At 40.0% G+C, this 14,381-nt stretch overlaps 1 protein-coding gene across 2 annotated transcripts; it reads right to left on the bottom strand.

Annotated features, from left to right (window-relative positions):
* Window positions 1–2,843: 2,843 nt before the first annotated feature.
* si:ch211-125o16.4 (neuroblast differentiation-associated protein AHNAK) lies at window positions 2,844–12,532 on the bottom strand. Of its 2 annotated transcripts, XM_047352244.1 has the most exons (7): window positions 12,450–12,532; window positions 10,253–10,471; window positions 9,815–9,865; window positions 8,544–8,592; window positions 8,332–8,452; window positions 8,066–8,241; window positions 2,844–7,854 (listed from the first exon to the last, which is right to left on the bottom strand). In XM_047352244.1, exons 4-7 carry the CDS (start codon window positions 8,544–8,546, stop codon window positions 3,154–3,156), a joined length of 5,001 nt encoding a protein of 1,666 aa, XP_047208200.1. In that variant the 5' UTR covers window positions 8,547–8,592; window positions 9,815–9,865; window positions 10,253–10,471; window positions 12,450–12,532; the 3' UTR covers window positions 2,844–3,153. The 2 variants fall into 2 exon arrangements, with proteins under 2 accessions (XP_047208200.1, XP_047208201.1); XM_047352245.1 differs by lacking the exons at window positions 9,815–9,865; window positions 12,450–12,532 and having other exon boundaries at window positions 10,253–10,466.
* Window positions 12,533–14,381: the final 1,849 nt, after the last annotated feature.

The following is a 14,381-nucleotide window of genomic DNA, read 5'->3' as shown; positions in this document are numbered from 1 at the left end:
ACAGCAAGACTGGTGAAAGATTGGTTTGATGAACATGAAAGTGAAGTTGAACATCTCCCATGGCCTGCACAGTCACCAGATCTAAATATTATTGAGCCACTTTGGGGTGTTTTGGAGGAGAGAGTCAGGAAACATTTTCCTCCACCAGTATCACGTAGTGACCTGGCCACTATCCTGCAAGAAGAATGGCTTAAAATCCCTCTGACCACTGTGCAGGACTTGTACAGGTCCTTCTCAAAAAATTAGCATATTGTGATAAAGTTCATTATTTTCCATAATGTCATGATGAAAATTTAACATTCATATATTTTAGATTCATTGCACACTAACTGAAATATTTCAGGTCTTTTATTGTCTTAATACGGATGATTTTGACATACAGCTTATGAAAACCCAAAATTCCTATCTCACAAAATTAGCATATCATTAAAAGGGTCTCTAAACGAGCTATGAACCTAATCATCTGAATCAACGAGTTAACTCTAAACACCTGCAAAAGATTCCTGAGGCCTTTAAAACTCCCAGCCTGGTTCATCACTCAAAACCCCAATCATGGGTAAGACTGCCGACCTGACTGCTGTCCAGAAGGCCACTATTGACACCCTCAAGCAAGAGGGTAAGACACAGAAAGAAATTTCTGAACGAATAAGCTGTTCCCAGAGTGCTGTATCAAGGCACCTCAGTGGCAAGTCTGTGGGAAGGAAAAAGTGTGGCAGAAAACGCTGCTCAACGAGAAGAGGTGACCGAACCCTGAGGAAGATTGTGGAGAAGGGCCAATTCCAGACCTTGGGAGACCTGCGGAAGCAGTGGACTGAGTCTGGAGTAGAAACATCCAGAGCCACCGTGCACAGGCGTGTGCAGGAAATGGGCTACAGGTGCCGCATTCCCCAGGTCAAGCCACTTTTGAACCAGAAACAGCGGCAGAAGTGCCTGACCTGGGCTACAGAGAAGCAGCACTGGACTGTTGCTCAGTGGTCCAAAGTACTTTTTTCGGATGAAAGCAAATTCTGCATGTCATTCGGAAATCAAGGTGCCAGAGTCTGGAGGAAGACTGGGGAGAAGGAAATGCCAAAATGCCAGAAGTCCAGTGTCAAGTACCCACAGTCAGTGATGGTCTGGGGTGCCGTGTCAGCTGCTGGTGTTGGTCCACTGTGTTTTATCAAGGGCAGGGTCAATGCAGCTAGCTATCAGGAGATTTTGGAGCACTTCATGCTTCCATCTGCTGAAAAGCTTTATGGAGATGAAGATTTCATTTTTCAGCACGACCTGGCACCTGCTCACAGTGCCAAAACCACTGGTAAATGGTTTACTGACCATGGTATCACTGTGCTCAATTGGCCTGCCAACTCTCCTGACCTGAACCCCATAGAGAATCTGTGGGATATTATGAAGAGAACGTTGAGAGACTCAAGACCCAACACTCTGGATGAGCTAAAGGCCGCTATCGAAGCATCTTGGGCCTCCATAAGACCTCAGCAGTGCCACAGGCTGATTGCCTCCATGCCACGCCGCATTGAAGCAGTCATTTCTGCAAAAGGATTCCCGACCAAGTATTGAATGCATAACTGTACAATTTTGGGTTTTCATGAGCTGTATGCCAAAATCATCCGTATTAAGACAATAAAAGACCTAAAATATTTCAGTTAGTGTGCAATGAATCTAAAATATATGAATGTTAAATTTTCTTCATGACATTATGGAAAATAATGAACTTTATCACAGTATGCTAATATTTTGAGAAGGACCTGTATATGTCATTCTCAAGACGAATTGACGCTGTCTTGGCCGCAAAAGGAGGCCCTACACCATACTAATAAATTATTGTGGTCTAACACCAGGTGTTTCAGTTTCATTGTCCAACCCCTGTAGATTAAGGATGGACACCCGTTATTACACAATCTAACAGAGACACCACAATGGTGACCCAGTCTACTGATAATCACTGAGGGAGGGCACATCCATTGCATTGAAGTGCCAGATCTAAAACTACATGTGACTTTCTATCGAGGCTCTTCGTCATCCTCTAACAGACGGCGACGGTCCGAGAATGGAGGCTCAGCGCTGATCTCTGTAATCACTCCTCTGCCTTAATTTAGATTAAAAGAGCTAAAGTTAGAAACTGGTTGAGAGTCATTCCTTTAAGAGACAGTGTTAGTGTGTGATCGCTTCCGGGGTTCCAAAGGACTGGAGAGGCTCCAAGGTGTCTGACCACCAGCAGGGTGCGGTAGCCCAGACAGCCCAAATAATTTGACATAGCATTTTTGGTTAAAATGTATATAGAAACTGAAGTCATTTTCTTTCCAACACCCCTTCTACAGTGTCTTATCTTACAGAGAAGTCTGTCCTATTCTCTGAGAAACAAACTTCCTAGTTGAAAAAAAAAAATCTTTAAAATTTGCCAGGAATATAAAACACTTTGGGCTCAACTGTGTGACATGAGTTAGAAACCACAAGGAGCATTACCTGCAATGTAAAACAGACTGGGGTGTGAGTGAAACATTCTCACCCCAGTCTGCTGAGGTGACTAAATGTCCTTTTTCACAGCGTTGAAATGTTATTAATGGTGGCATTCTGAATACTTTTGACTTTGTTTTCCATAGTGATTGTTTGTAAAGTGGTCTCTTCAGTCTTGAAGGCCTGTAACAAATTGAATTTTTTTTTTTAATCAGGCTTTGCATAAGTCTGTCTTTGAAATACACATATACTGAAATTGAATTGTCAGAATACACATTTTCACCAACAGAGATTTCTGGAAACAAAAAGTTAAACTGCAAGTTGCTTTTAAATTTACTTCATGTTTGTCCATCTGGCATTTGATTTTCCTTAAATTACCAGAGTCAGACTTGAAGGCTTTCAGTGATTTATTGAGCAATAATGGCAAATACATTCAGAAATTTACATATTTAAAAAGTTAAACGGTAAAACGGTAAAGTACTCACTTCTGTAGATTACTTTGATCATATACAGTTTACTAGGTATAATATATTGCAAAAAAAAAAGCTAAGAAAAGCTTGTATAAATAACAGGAATATAAACATAGCGTATTGAAAAAACATCCTAGATTATATTCGCTGACTACAAACAGATGTGGATTTGGTTCAAGTACAGGTACACACACACTTTAGATTTGAAAGCTAGTTTTTAAACAAATAATCAGACAGCATTTGGATCAGCAATGCTAAGACCAAGCATATTAGAGAGGCCCAGGGACATTTTTTGATTTTCATCTGCTGAACTCGTTGCAGACTCTGGCTGTTCTATCTTGAAAGTACCTCCTCTCTCTAGTGAGGACTCTCCTGTTTCTGCAGAGGCATCGTCACCTGGAGTGGCAGGTTTCAGCTCATCAGTTCTCTCATTCATTTCTGAGGCGCTGGCCGTTTTTTCCTTTGCCAATTTCAATCTCTCCATAATGTCAATCTTGCCAATTATTTTTGATGATGTATTACTTATTGGCAGTCTGACCCCTTTGCTTAAAACAAAGTCATTTTCCCCATGGTCACGTTTTGATAAGCCAATTACATCAGGAATTTCACCAATGCCATCAATGGTTCGTGTTGGCAGTCTGTGGATTTTGAATAAAGGAACATCTGTCTCATAATGGTTAGAGTCAACATCATCATGATCTTCAGCATTTGTACTGGCATTGACCTCTCCAGATTTTAATTTAGATCCTGAAAAGCTGAATTTCGGAAGCTTGATATGTGGGAACTTGAGGTTCTCAACATTAGTATCTAGATCTGGAGCTTTAATGTCAACTTTGGGTCCTTCTGCCTTTGTTGGATTCAGTTCCACAGGAACAGAAAAGCTTGAATCAGCTGGAAGACTGCCAACTTTAACTTCAGGTGCCTTAATTCCAGCCTTCCCTGGGGCATTAACATTGGGAATTTCTGCATTAGGACTTGAAAGATCAAGTGCTGGAACCTTGAAATGAGGCATTTTAAAGTCTCCAAGGTGTGCATCTACATCTAGATCTGGTGTTTTTAGCTGCCCATCAGGTGTTTCAAGGTTTGCTTTTGGTGGGTTAATATCCAAATTTGGAAGTTTCATTGTGACATTAGGGGCTTCCAGTTCAGTCTTTTGCAACTTGGTATCAATGTTTGGTCTGGATAGGGTTCCCTTCATTTTTGGTCCAGATAAGTTGAGCTCTGCATTTCTTAGATCCGGATTGCCGTCTTTTGAATCCCTTGTTTCCAAGTAAATTCCCACGCCTGAGCCTTTAAGATCTTCAGTTGCAATATTAATGTCTGGAAATGCTAGGTTAGTTTTGGGGGATGAAAGATCAAAATCTGGTTCAACTTTTTTGCCATCAACTTTTGGAACACTAAGACCACATTCAATTTTGGGAGCTGGAAGACTTAAATGTGGTCCTTCTAGATTCACATTAGGTGCAGTAGGATCTGCTTTGGGTACCTTTGTATCCACATCTGGAAGAGACAGATCAAGATTTGGACTTTTTGCATCAAAGTCAAAATTAGGTTCTGTAACTTTAGCTCCCGAGATGTCAAACTTTGGCCATTTCATTTTGGGTTGCTTCAATTTTCCACCCGTGGCATCCAACTCTGGCATTTGAGCATCTGCATCTAGGCCCTTGAGATCAGCTTTTGGTAAATTGATGTCAAAATCCTGTACATCAAGACCAGTTTCAATCTCTGGGTCTTTCAGATGTACCTTCGGTGTATCAACATTAACTTTTGCCAAGTCAAGATTGGTATCCAGCTTTGGTGGTCTGAAATTCACATCCAATTCTGGCTCTTTCACCTTTGGACCTTTGGGTTTTGGTAATTTAATTTTAGGTAACTTTATCTTTGCATCAGCTGGTTGTAGGGCAACATGTGGGCCATTAAGTTCCACATCTGGTGCTTTGATATCAGGTGTGCTGATGCTGAGGTCTGGAGTCTCAATTGCAGCACCAATTTCTGGCTTTGATAAATTAACATCTGGTGTGGTCAAATCTACCTTGGGTCCTTTAAGGTTAACTTCTGGGACATTCACATCAGTTTCAAGCTTAACGTTTGGTCCTTTCAGTGTGCCAGTTTTTTTTTTTTTTAAAGGAAACCAGTTGAATTTTCCAGAGGGACTTTCAACATCAACCTCTGGAGCATTAACATCCATCTTGGGGCCCTCCATTTCTGCTCTGGGTGCTTTTAGATCGACATCTGACCCGCTTATCTGACCATCAATCTTTGGAGCAAAATTCAAATTAGGTGCAGAAACTTTGGCATCCAAGTCAACATCTAGACCACTACTGACTTTCGGTGCAGACACATTAACATCTGGTGCATTCAAATTCACCTTAGGCCCTTTGAGGTTAACATCTGGTACCTTGACATTAGTGTCAAGGTTAATGTCAGCCTTTGGTACAGATTTGTTTTTTTTTAAAGTGAACCATTTGAATTTTCCAGATGGGTTGCCAACATCAACATCTGGAGCATTAACATCTATCTTGGGCCTTTGGAGTTCTGCCTTGGGTGCCTTCAGACTGACATCTGGTGTGTCTATTTCACCAGACACCTTTGGAGCTGAAAGATTGAGATCAGGGGCAGAAACATCAGCATCTAAATCAACATCAGGACCTTTTATCTTCGGTTGAGAGATTGACCACTTTGGCTTTTTGAAAGTTGTTGTTTTGATCTTTCCAGATGGAGACTCAATGTCTATGTCTGGTTTTCCAACATCAGCTTTGGGTAAATTCAGATCAATATCCGGTGAGTTAATTTTACAGTCAATCTTTGGAGCTGCGAGACTGAGATCAGGGACAGAAACATCAGCATCTAAATCAACATCAGGACCTTTTATCTTCGGTTGAGAGATTGACCACTTTGGCTTTTTGAAAGTTGTTGTTTTGATCTTTCCAGATGGAGACTCAATGTCTATGTCTGGTTTTCCAACATCAGCTTTGGGTAAATTCAGATCAATATCCGGTGAGTTAATTTTACCGTCAATCTTTGGAGCTGCGAGACTGAGATCAGGGACAGAAACATCAGCATCTAAATCAACATCAGGACCTTTTATCTTCGGTTGAGAGATTGACCACTTTGGCTTTTTGAAAGTTGTTGTTTTGATTTTTCCAGATGGAGACTCAATGTCTATGTCTGGTTTTCCAACATCAGCTTTGGGTAAATTCAGATCAATATCCGGTGAGTTAATTTTACCGTCAATCTTTGGAGCTGCGAGACTGAGATCAGGGACAGAAACATCAGCATCTAAATCAACATCAGGACCTTTTATCTTCGGTTGAAAGATTGACCACTTTGGCTTTTTGAAAGTTGTTGTTTTGATCTTTCCAGATGGAGACTCAATGTCTATGTCTGGTTTTCCAACATCAGCTTTGGGTAAATTCAGATCAATATCCGGTGAGTTAATTTTACCGTCAATCTTTGGAGCTGCGAGACTGAGATCAGGGACAGAAACATCAGCATCTAAATCAACATCCGGACCTTTTATCTTCGGTTGAGAGATTGACCATTTTGGCTTTTTGAAAGTTGTTGTTTTGATCTTTCCAGATGGAGACTCAATGTCTATGTCTGGTTTTTCAACATCAGCTTTGGGTGAACTCAGATCAATATCTGTTGAGTTAATTTTACCATCAATCTTTGGAGCTGAAAGATTAACTTCTGGTGCATTCAAACTTCCATCCACTTCAGCTTTTGGGCCATGAAGTTTGGGTTTTTTCCATTTCTGATGAGGCCAGTTGATTTTTCCTGAGGGAGCATCAAGATCTGGGGCTTGAATGTGTACTTCAGGAGCTGTGAGGTCAGCTTTGGGTAGATTAACTTCAGCTTTTGGAACATTAAAATCACCCTCAATCTTTGGAGCTGTAAGATTTAAATCGGGTGTGTTTGGATCTATGCCCAAGTCTTTTTTTGGCAATTGAAGTTTAGGCTTATTCCATTTCAAATGAGGCCAGTTGATTTTACCAGATGGAACGTCTACATCAAGGTCTGGGCCATTAAGATCTGCCTTTGGCAAATTTAAATCATCATTTGGGGCATCAACCTCCCCACTCACCTTTGGAACAGAAAGGTCAACGTCTGGTGTATCGACATTTGCATCTATATCCAGACTACCCTTTGAGCCATGAAATTTTGGTTTCTTCCACTTCCTGTGGGGCCAGTTGATTTTACCAGATGGGGAATCAATGTCAAGATCAGGGGTTTTAACATCTACCTCAGGGCCTTTGATGTCTGCTTTGGGCAAGTTAATATCGACGTCTGGCCCGCTTAAATCACTATCAAACTTTGTTTTGGGAACCTTGACATTAGGTACTGATATGTCAGCATCTGGCCTTTTAACTTTTGGACTTTTCAATTTGGAATGTGGCCATTTGACTTTGCCTGAGGATGCCTCAATACTGGCATTGGGGGTTTCTAATTTTATATCTGGATCATTCAAATCCAGTTTTGGCCCATTCAAATGCAAATCTGGAAGATCCATGTCACGAGACGTGTCCATTTCTGTTTTTGGTGCTTCAATATGTGGCAGGTTTAAGTCTGGCATTGTGAACTGTGGAGCCTGGACATTGCCTGTTTTCAAGTCTGGTTTATCAACTGTCAAAGAGGCGTTTGCCATCTTGACTTGTGGATGTGACGCACTGACATCAGGAGCTTTAATAGAGCCATCTGAATTTGCTTTTATATTTGATCCTGGTAGTCCTATGGACGGCATTGTCACTGTAGCACCTGCATTACCCGTTGGCTTATTTAAACAGAGATTGGGGAGGTCCCCGTTGAGAGTGGGGAGATTTATTGCATCACCCATCCCATGTTTAGCATTTAGCTGTCCACTAAGGCCATTAAAGGAAAGAGCTGGTGGGTCAGCTGATGCATCCAGTGAAAGACCCTTCTTTAGGCGCCCCTGTAATACAGCAATGTAAAACAGGTAAGTTAACATGCAAGTGTAAATGTCTTTTTGCTTTACCATCTTTCACACATTGGCTCTACACACACACTACACTATCTGAGTTACCTTTAGTAAAGGATTGCTATTTCAGTTTAACTTTTGGTGACCGAAAAACAATTTTAAATCCTTAAATATGTCACATTTACTGTTAAATATTGATGTTTACCTCTGTATGGTCTTTGAGACCCAGTCCAAATAAGTCAAGGTCAACACCAGCACTAAGGTCCTTCTTCGTCAGAACCTTCATATTGTTTCTATATGGCTTTAAGGTCTCCAGGATATTCTGCACATCCTTTTTGTCAAGGTTGCCTAGATTTATTGTGGCTGCGACAATATCATCCTCTGGAACAATAGGGAGTAAAGCCAAAGTCATTAAAAAAAGTAAAAAACATACAGGATGTTCATATTTTTGTTTGCAGGTCTGTATCTTACCAACTTTTAGGCCACTTTTTGCAGCAATTGTGTCATCTGCATTCCCTGTAATGGAGAGTCCTTTCCTGGAGTCATCCAAATCCAGGTTTCCAGAAACACTTGCACTCTTGCTTACCCCACTCTTTATTAGATAGTAAACCCATAAGAAAAAAAAGTAAGCTGTGTTTATTTCCACATTCACATCTTTGTCATCGTTAAATGTTTTCACTTACCATTTTATTCTTGCATATATTTATGCTCACATGTCAGGAAAATTTAACCCTAAAACGAAGCAGAGAAAAAAAAAGGTTTTTCTTTGACATAAAAGATGCATAATATCAATGCTGAATTCAGATCTATTCTGGTCAGTCAAATCTGTGTATGCCACTCAGATTATACTAAGCCATTGCTTGTTATCTTTTCTTTCCTATTGTGCTTTCTGAATTGTGGGCTTATGTGTGAAATGTTGTCAAACACTGCCAGGAGTCAGCAACCACATATTTTTGCATTTGTTCAACCATTTAATCAGAGCTTGACATTTTATATCAAATATAAATTATGAAAAGCTTGTAGAGCTCCCCTAAACCCCTAGCAGTGACTGATGGAAAGAATACAGTTGATGAGGCAGTTGGAAAGACATTAGTACAAACTGTACCTTTAAAACTGACTGAAAATGAGTTGATGGAGATTCTGAAGACAACTGATACAAAATCAATTCCAGTGTGTTGCAGACATTTAGGGTAACTACAGCTTGCTTTTTTCACATTTTTACAGAAGCTTTGAAATTTTAGTGGCCTGTCTTACAGAGAAACAACACCCAAATTCAGATTGTCTCACACTTCAGGAATCCAAAACCTCTGCTAGGTTTGGTAAAGGGAATGCATCCATCCAAACCTGTTGGTTTGGATGCATTCTAGCTGACACACACAGACAGCCCTCCTGTCAACCACACCTCAGTGTTTTCATGCAAAAAAGCAAATTCTGTGTTATTTTTCCAAAAGGAAAAAAAAAAAAAAAAGAACATGGACGACTACTTCAGTAGCACTGAAACATTCAAATGCATTTGTGATTCAAAACATTATGATTTCGCTTTGATCAACATTAACCTGCTGACAGCAGATAAACTGAATGCATGTATTCCAGGATAGACAACCCACAGAGAACTATGGTTATGGTGACAAAATCTTTCCGTTTTCTAATGGCTGCACAGGCATCGGTTATTTCTAATGAAATGGCAAGACAGAATAGCATGTAAAGAGGCCAATATTTGTATACTTCTTTGAACCTAAAAGTACCAGACGTTCTGAATAATTAGGAAAATGAAGATGCTAAAACCTTTAGGAAGCTTAAAATTAGACACTGAGTAATGGGAAGGTCTTCGAAAACAACTCAGACAAAAACAAAACACTGGGAGTGAGTCAAGTGTCCAGTCACAAGTTACCGTGACAGCAAAACAAATCACCAAAGCTGAATCCAACATGTGATACAGTGGATGATCTATTACCTGTAATGGATGTTACGCAGGTGAACAAATGAGGCGGATTTAGGCTAGAAACTGCAACATAAATGAAAATCTTAAATGTATGGAGCAAATGTGTGTTTTAAACTTCAAACAAAGCTTGTTTGCAATATTTCTATTTATATATTGCTATATTTCTATATTCTTTTTCCTCATTCAAACGCAGTTCCTCCAAAGCTGGAGCAATACAGCAGATAGAAAATAAGTGAGGCCCCATAACAGCACAATTTAACTCAACTGTCAAAAAATGAAGCAGATTAACATCTATTGATTTTGTATGACGTTTTTAACATCTGTTCAAACTGAATGACAGCACAGTTTTAAACAAAGCATTGATTTTTAAAATCCAGTCCTTCTGGTTTAATCACCAACTCTTAAATAATGCCAGCAAAGGGCCACGTGCAACATATTTTTGGGACTCACCAAGTACTGCTGCCAGAGATGTCCACTCTTCAGTGTATCAATGCTGCTTTGTTGGGATGAGAGGACTCTGCCTGTTAAATGCTTGCAATCATCCAGAAGAACGGGTTAGACAGCACCAGGACCGCCCTGTCCTTGTGCGATCTTTTTCATTTGTAAAACACACACCTTCTTAGAAACGCCTTGATTTAAGGTTGGTCTCTTAAGTAGCCAAAACCTAAACTAGAAAAAGGAGAAACATAACACTCCTTTTTAAAACAACTAACATGGTGTATACATAGAAACAAATGAAGGACAACCCTGTACAAATGCAAATAGTACTGGTTTCTTCATTTTTCTCAATTTTGATGGATTTTTTTACTTTTATTCATTAAACAGTGGATTTGTTAAAACTTGCAGTTAAAAGATTTTAAATAATATTTTTTAATTGTTTCTTCACTACAGACCTAAAGTATTTAGTGTTCTTTCAGTGCCATATTTATTTCAGTTGATCACATAACACTTAAGTGGCAGAGCTTTTTGCAAATTCCTCTTATTGTAATCATTCAGGATTCTTTGCTTCATGCATGCAGCCTCTAATCTTTACACCACAGGAAAGTTCATGTAAACAACTCAGTGACGTGTTCACAAATTTGAATTTTGTTGCTCTGTTCAGGGTGCACCCCGCCTCCCGCCCATAGACTGCTGGAGATAGGCACCAGCTTCCCCGTGACCCCCTATGGAAGAAGCGGTAGAAAATGACTGACTGAATTTTGTTGCCATTATAGATGCAATAAATATATTAACATGTCTTGACTAATGTGAGCATTAGTTAGTGTATCTTTATAATAAAACTCTCATAATTACAAGGAGAATAATTTGATCTGCGTAAAGCTTTCCTTAAAAAATTTCTCTAAATTAGATTTTTTTTTCCCAAAATGATTTTTTGTGGTGGGGGTGGTGTCACAGCATTCACACCACATACAATCCATTCCATTATGGTTAATATAAACAGGTCGGTTTCAGTCAATAAGACTACCTTTCTTGGGTATACGGTTTCTTCAACTCTTTCATTAGAATAACAGTTTCCAACAACAGTTCTATAACTAGCACTTTCTCTGGTGTCAGATGTGCAGCGAGTCATTTTTACAAATGTTTTAAACAATTCTCCATAATACAGATTACTTTACAGCAGGGGTCTCCATTCCTCAGTGGTTGGTCTCCTCAGACCAATATGCTAAATGTCCGCCCCAGAATACAGTCAAGCTCTACAGAACTCTGCTAATGACCCACTTATGTGAATCGGATGTGCTGAAGCAGAGACAAGTCGATAAGTTGCAGGATGCTGGCTCCCATTTTACCTATTGCTACCTGACCATTTGTAACTCAGAATTTGTTGAGGGATGAAGTCTCAGTTTAAACAGAGCAAAAAGCAAACTAATCCTGAGTGCAATCCGGTTGATCATAGCACGTTAACAATGAATCAGAGCTCATGCAACAAAACTGGGAAGGCAAACAGTTAAGTCACGGATGTCCTGATCAGAACCTGTAGCACAGCAGTTTTTAGAGCTGATAAAGGCAGTTGATGCACTGCACTGTCCCAACATTCTTGCCAAGTGACATATCAAAACTGTATGAGTCATCACCCAACCCATCCAGCAGAAAAGTACAATGTGATGACTGTTGGCAAGAGAAATTAAGCAAGGTGTTGTCTGTACAAGACCATAGCTAAAGGATGAGCAATTGAAACTAGAACTCATTATTCAGAGAGGTGCACCAAGTTAACCAGAGTATTTTTATCTCCTGGCAATGTTAACAGTGGAAATAGAAGCTTGCATTAGGTCTATCTTAGGTTCATAATTTTGACACCAAAATAGCAAGCTTCATGAAACAGTGACTCTTGTTATGGCAGCAGCAATTTCAAAGATAGTGATGCTCTTTACAAATGAAAGGCTTTGCACGAGCATGTTGACTCAAAGTTTCTCCACAAGTTCACATGCTTTGCCAAAATATATATGGTGGAAGTGGAAAACAGAACTCCATTAGATATAACCCTGGCAAGTCACACGCTCAGAAAGCTGCTACATGCAGAATGCTAGTTAGGTATTCTTTGTGTACAACAGTGTTGTCCAAAAGTGTGTTTGTTATTGTGGAACCCAAATCCAGGCAGATCATCCTAAAGTGACTTTTTAAATGATAAAAATATCAACAACAGACTTACAAAACCTGCAGGGGACCTCAACAAAGTGCAAAGCTGGTGAGCAAGTGGGTCTGACAATGCTTGAAAAAATAAGCTGAAAAAAGCAGAGCTCATTACTGGAGTAGAAACAGGTGAGTGATTATGTTGATACAGGACAGCTGGAAGGGGACATGGACAGGGCATCTCATGGAGGCTGACTGACAGAAAACAGACACAGGGAACAGCATCCAAACAGAAGTTGGCTCAAGAAAAGGTGAGGTAAAAAACACAGTTGAACAAATAATATAAATCAGAAATTGACTGTCCGAGCTACTGCACCCTGTTGGCGGTCAGACGCCTCGGAGCTCCTCTGGTACTTGAACCCCAGAAGCGATCACACACTATATCTAACTGACTCTTAAAGGAACAACTCTCAAACAGTTTCTAACTTTTAGCTCCTTTAATCTAAATTAAGGCAGAGGAATGATTACAGAGATCAGCGCTGAGGCTCCCGTCTCGGACCGTCTCCGTCTGTTAGAGGATGACGAAGAGCCTCGATAGAAGGTCACATATAGTTTTATATCTGGCACTTCAATGCAATAGATGTTCCCTCCCTCAGTGATTATCAGTAGACTATGTGTCACCATTGTGGTGTCTCTGTTAGATTGTGTAGTAGCGGGTGTCCATCCTTAATCTAAGTGTGCTTTGGCTTTCTAATCAACACAGTTATACCGACTGCTCCACTATCAACCGCAGTGCCCCAGCCTCAGGTCATTTATGACAAACGTTGGGCCATTTATCCTTGTACTGTATGTCTATGAGCATTCTTATCCTATTGTAACAAAAGGGAAACATTAGAATTTATACTTTATTTCACTATAGTATAAATGGGAAAAACAGCTATGAGCATATTAATAAAGGTTATTCCTAACATGACTAAAAACTTAAGAATCAGAAAAAAGAGATCATACTAAAGATAAAAACAATACATCACAGGCTTACAGATTTTCAAAATGTTAGATTAATGGTCCACTCTAAATTGCCCTAAATTTTGGATGATCTCCTGATCCAACACACCTGAACCAAATTATCATTCATAAGGAGGCTTCTGTAGGACATAATGACATGCTGATGAGGAGGTAACCAGCCATGTAAACACTTATATTGGAGCAGATACACATCTATGGCATCCAGGAAACTGGTTAAAGGGTCTACAGCTGGTCATCTTTGCTCTCACCTGCTGAAAGCATAGATAGGGTTAATAAAATGTGTCAGAAATTTAAAACTCAGGTGCGGCGCTGGTTGTGTAGGGGTCAAGCACGTGACCCATATATAGAGGCAACAGTCCTCGAAGCGGCTGTCCCGGGTTTGAGTCCCGGACCTGGAGACCTTTGCCGAATGTCTTCCCCTCTCTATGCCCCATTTCCTGTCTGCCTACTGTTGGAAAAATTGAAAAATAAAGGCCTCTCACGGGCAAAAGCCCAAGAACACATTTATCCTGAACATAACTCAATGACAGCAACATTAGGTATATGAAGTGCCACTGTTATTGTGTTATGTACATTAAGCAACAAAATATATACAGAAATATCCCAACATACACAGGGAAGTATCCAATCTGTGACCCACACTACCCACCAGAACATCAGCTGGTGGATCAACAGTGGCCATCACTGAGAATGATCTCATTGTTTTAACAGAAAGCGGCATAAAAAAACAAACTCAAAGATCCAAAAATATCAACCAGAGCATCAACAGTATGAGCCAGGTTTTATGGACAGCCCAGAACAGCAAAGTGTGCAAAAACTTTCATATAGGGGACAATTATATGTTGCTGCATCAGCATACAGCTCAATACAGCAAAGCCAACCCCTCAAATGAAATACCTGAATTATCTGCATTTGAAGAAACAGTACATGCTATGGACATGTCCTAAAGAGCCAGACTTTCTTTCTGAGAAATTCAGAAATCTCA

This window comes from Girardinichthys multiradiatus, chromosome 22 (assembly GCF_021462225.1).
Source record: "Girardinichthys multiradiatus isolate DD_20200921_A chromosome 22, DD_fGirMul_XY1, whole genome shotgun sequence".
Lineage (NCBI taxonomy): Eukaryota > Metazoa > Chordata > Actinopteri > Cyprinodontiformes > Goodeidae > Girardinichthys > Girardinichthys multiradiatus.
Note: the sequence above shows the minus strand (reverse complement) of the source record. Positions and strands in the feature narration are given on the sequence as shown.

What these genes read in the sequence shown, in the direction of transcription:
- si:ch211-125o16.4 (XM_047352244.1), bottom strand. An exon ending in AAAAAGTGGCCTAAAAGTTG is followed by an intron (nt 8,242 to 8,331) that starts GTAAGATACAGA and finishes CTATTGTTCCAG; the next exon opens with AGGATGATATTGTCGCAGCC. An exon ending in GTCTCAAAGACCATACAGAG is followed by an intron (nt 7,855 to 8,065) that starts GTAAACATCAAT and finishes GCTGTATTACAG; the next exon opens with GGGCGCCTAAAGAAGGGTCT.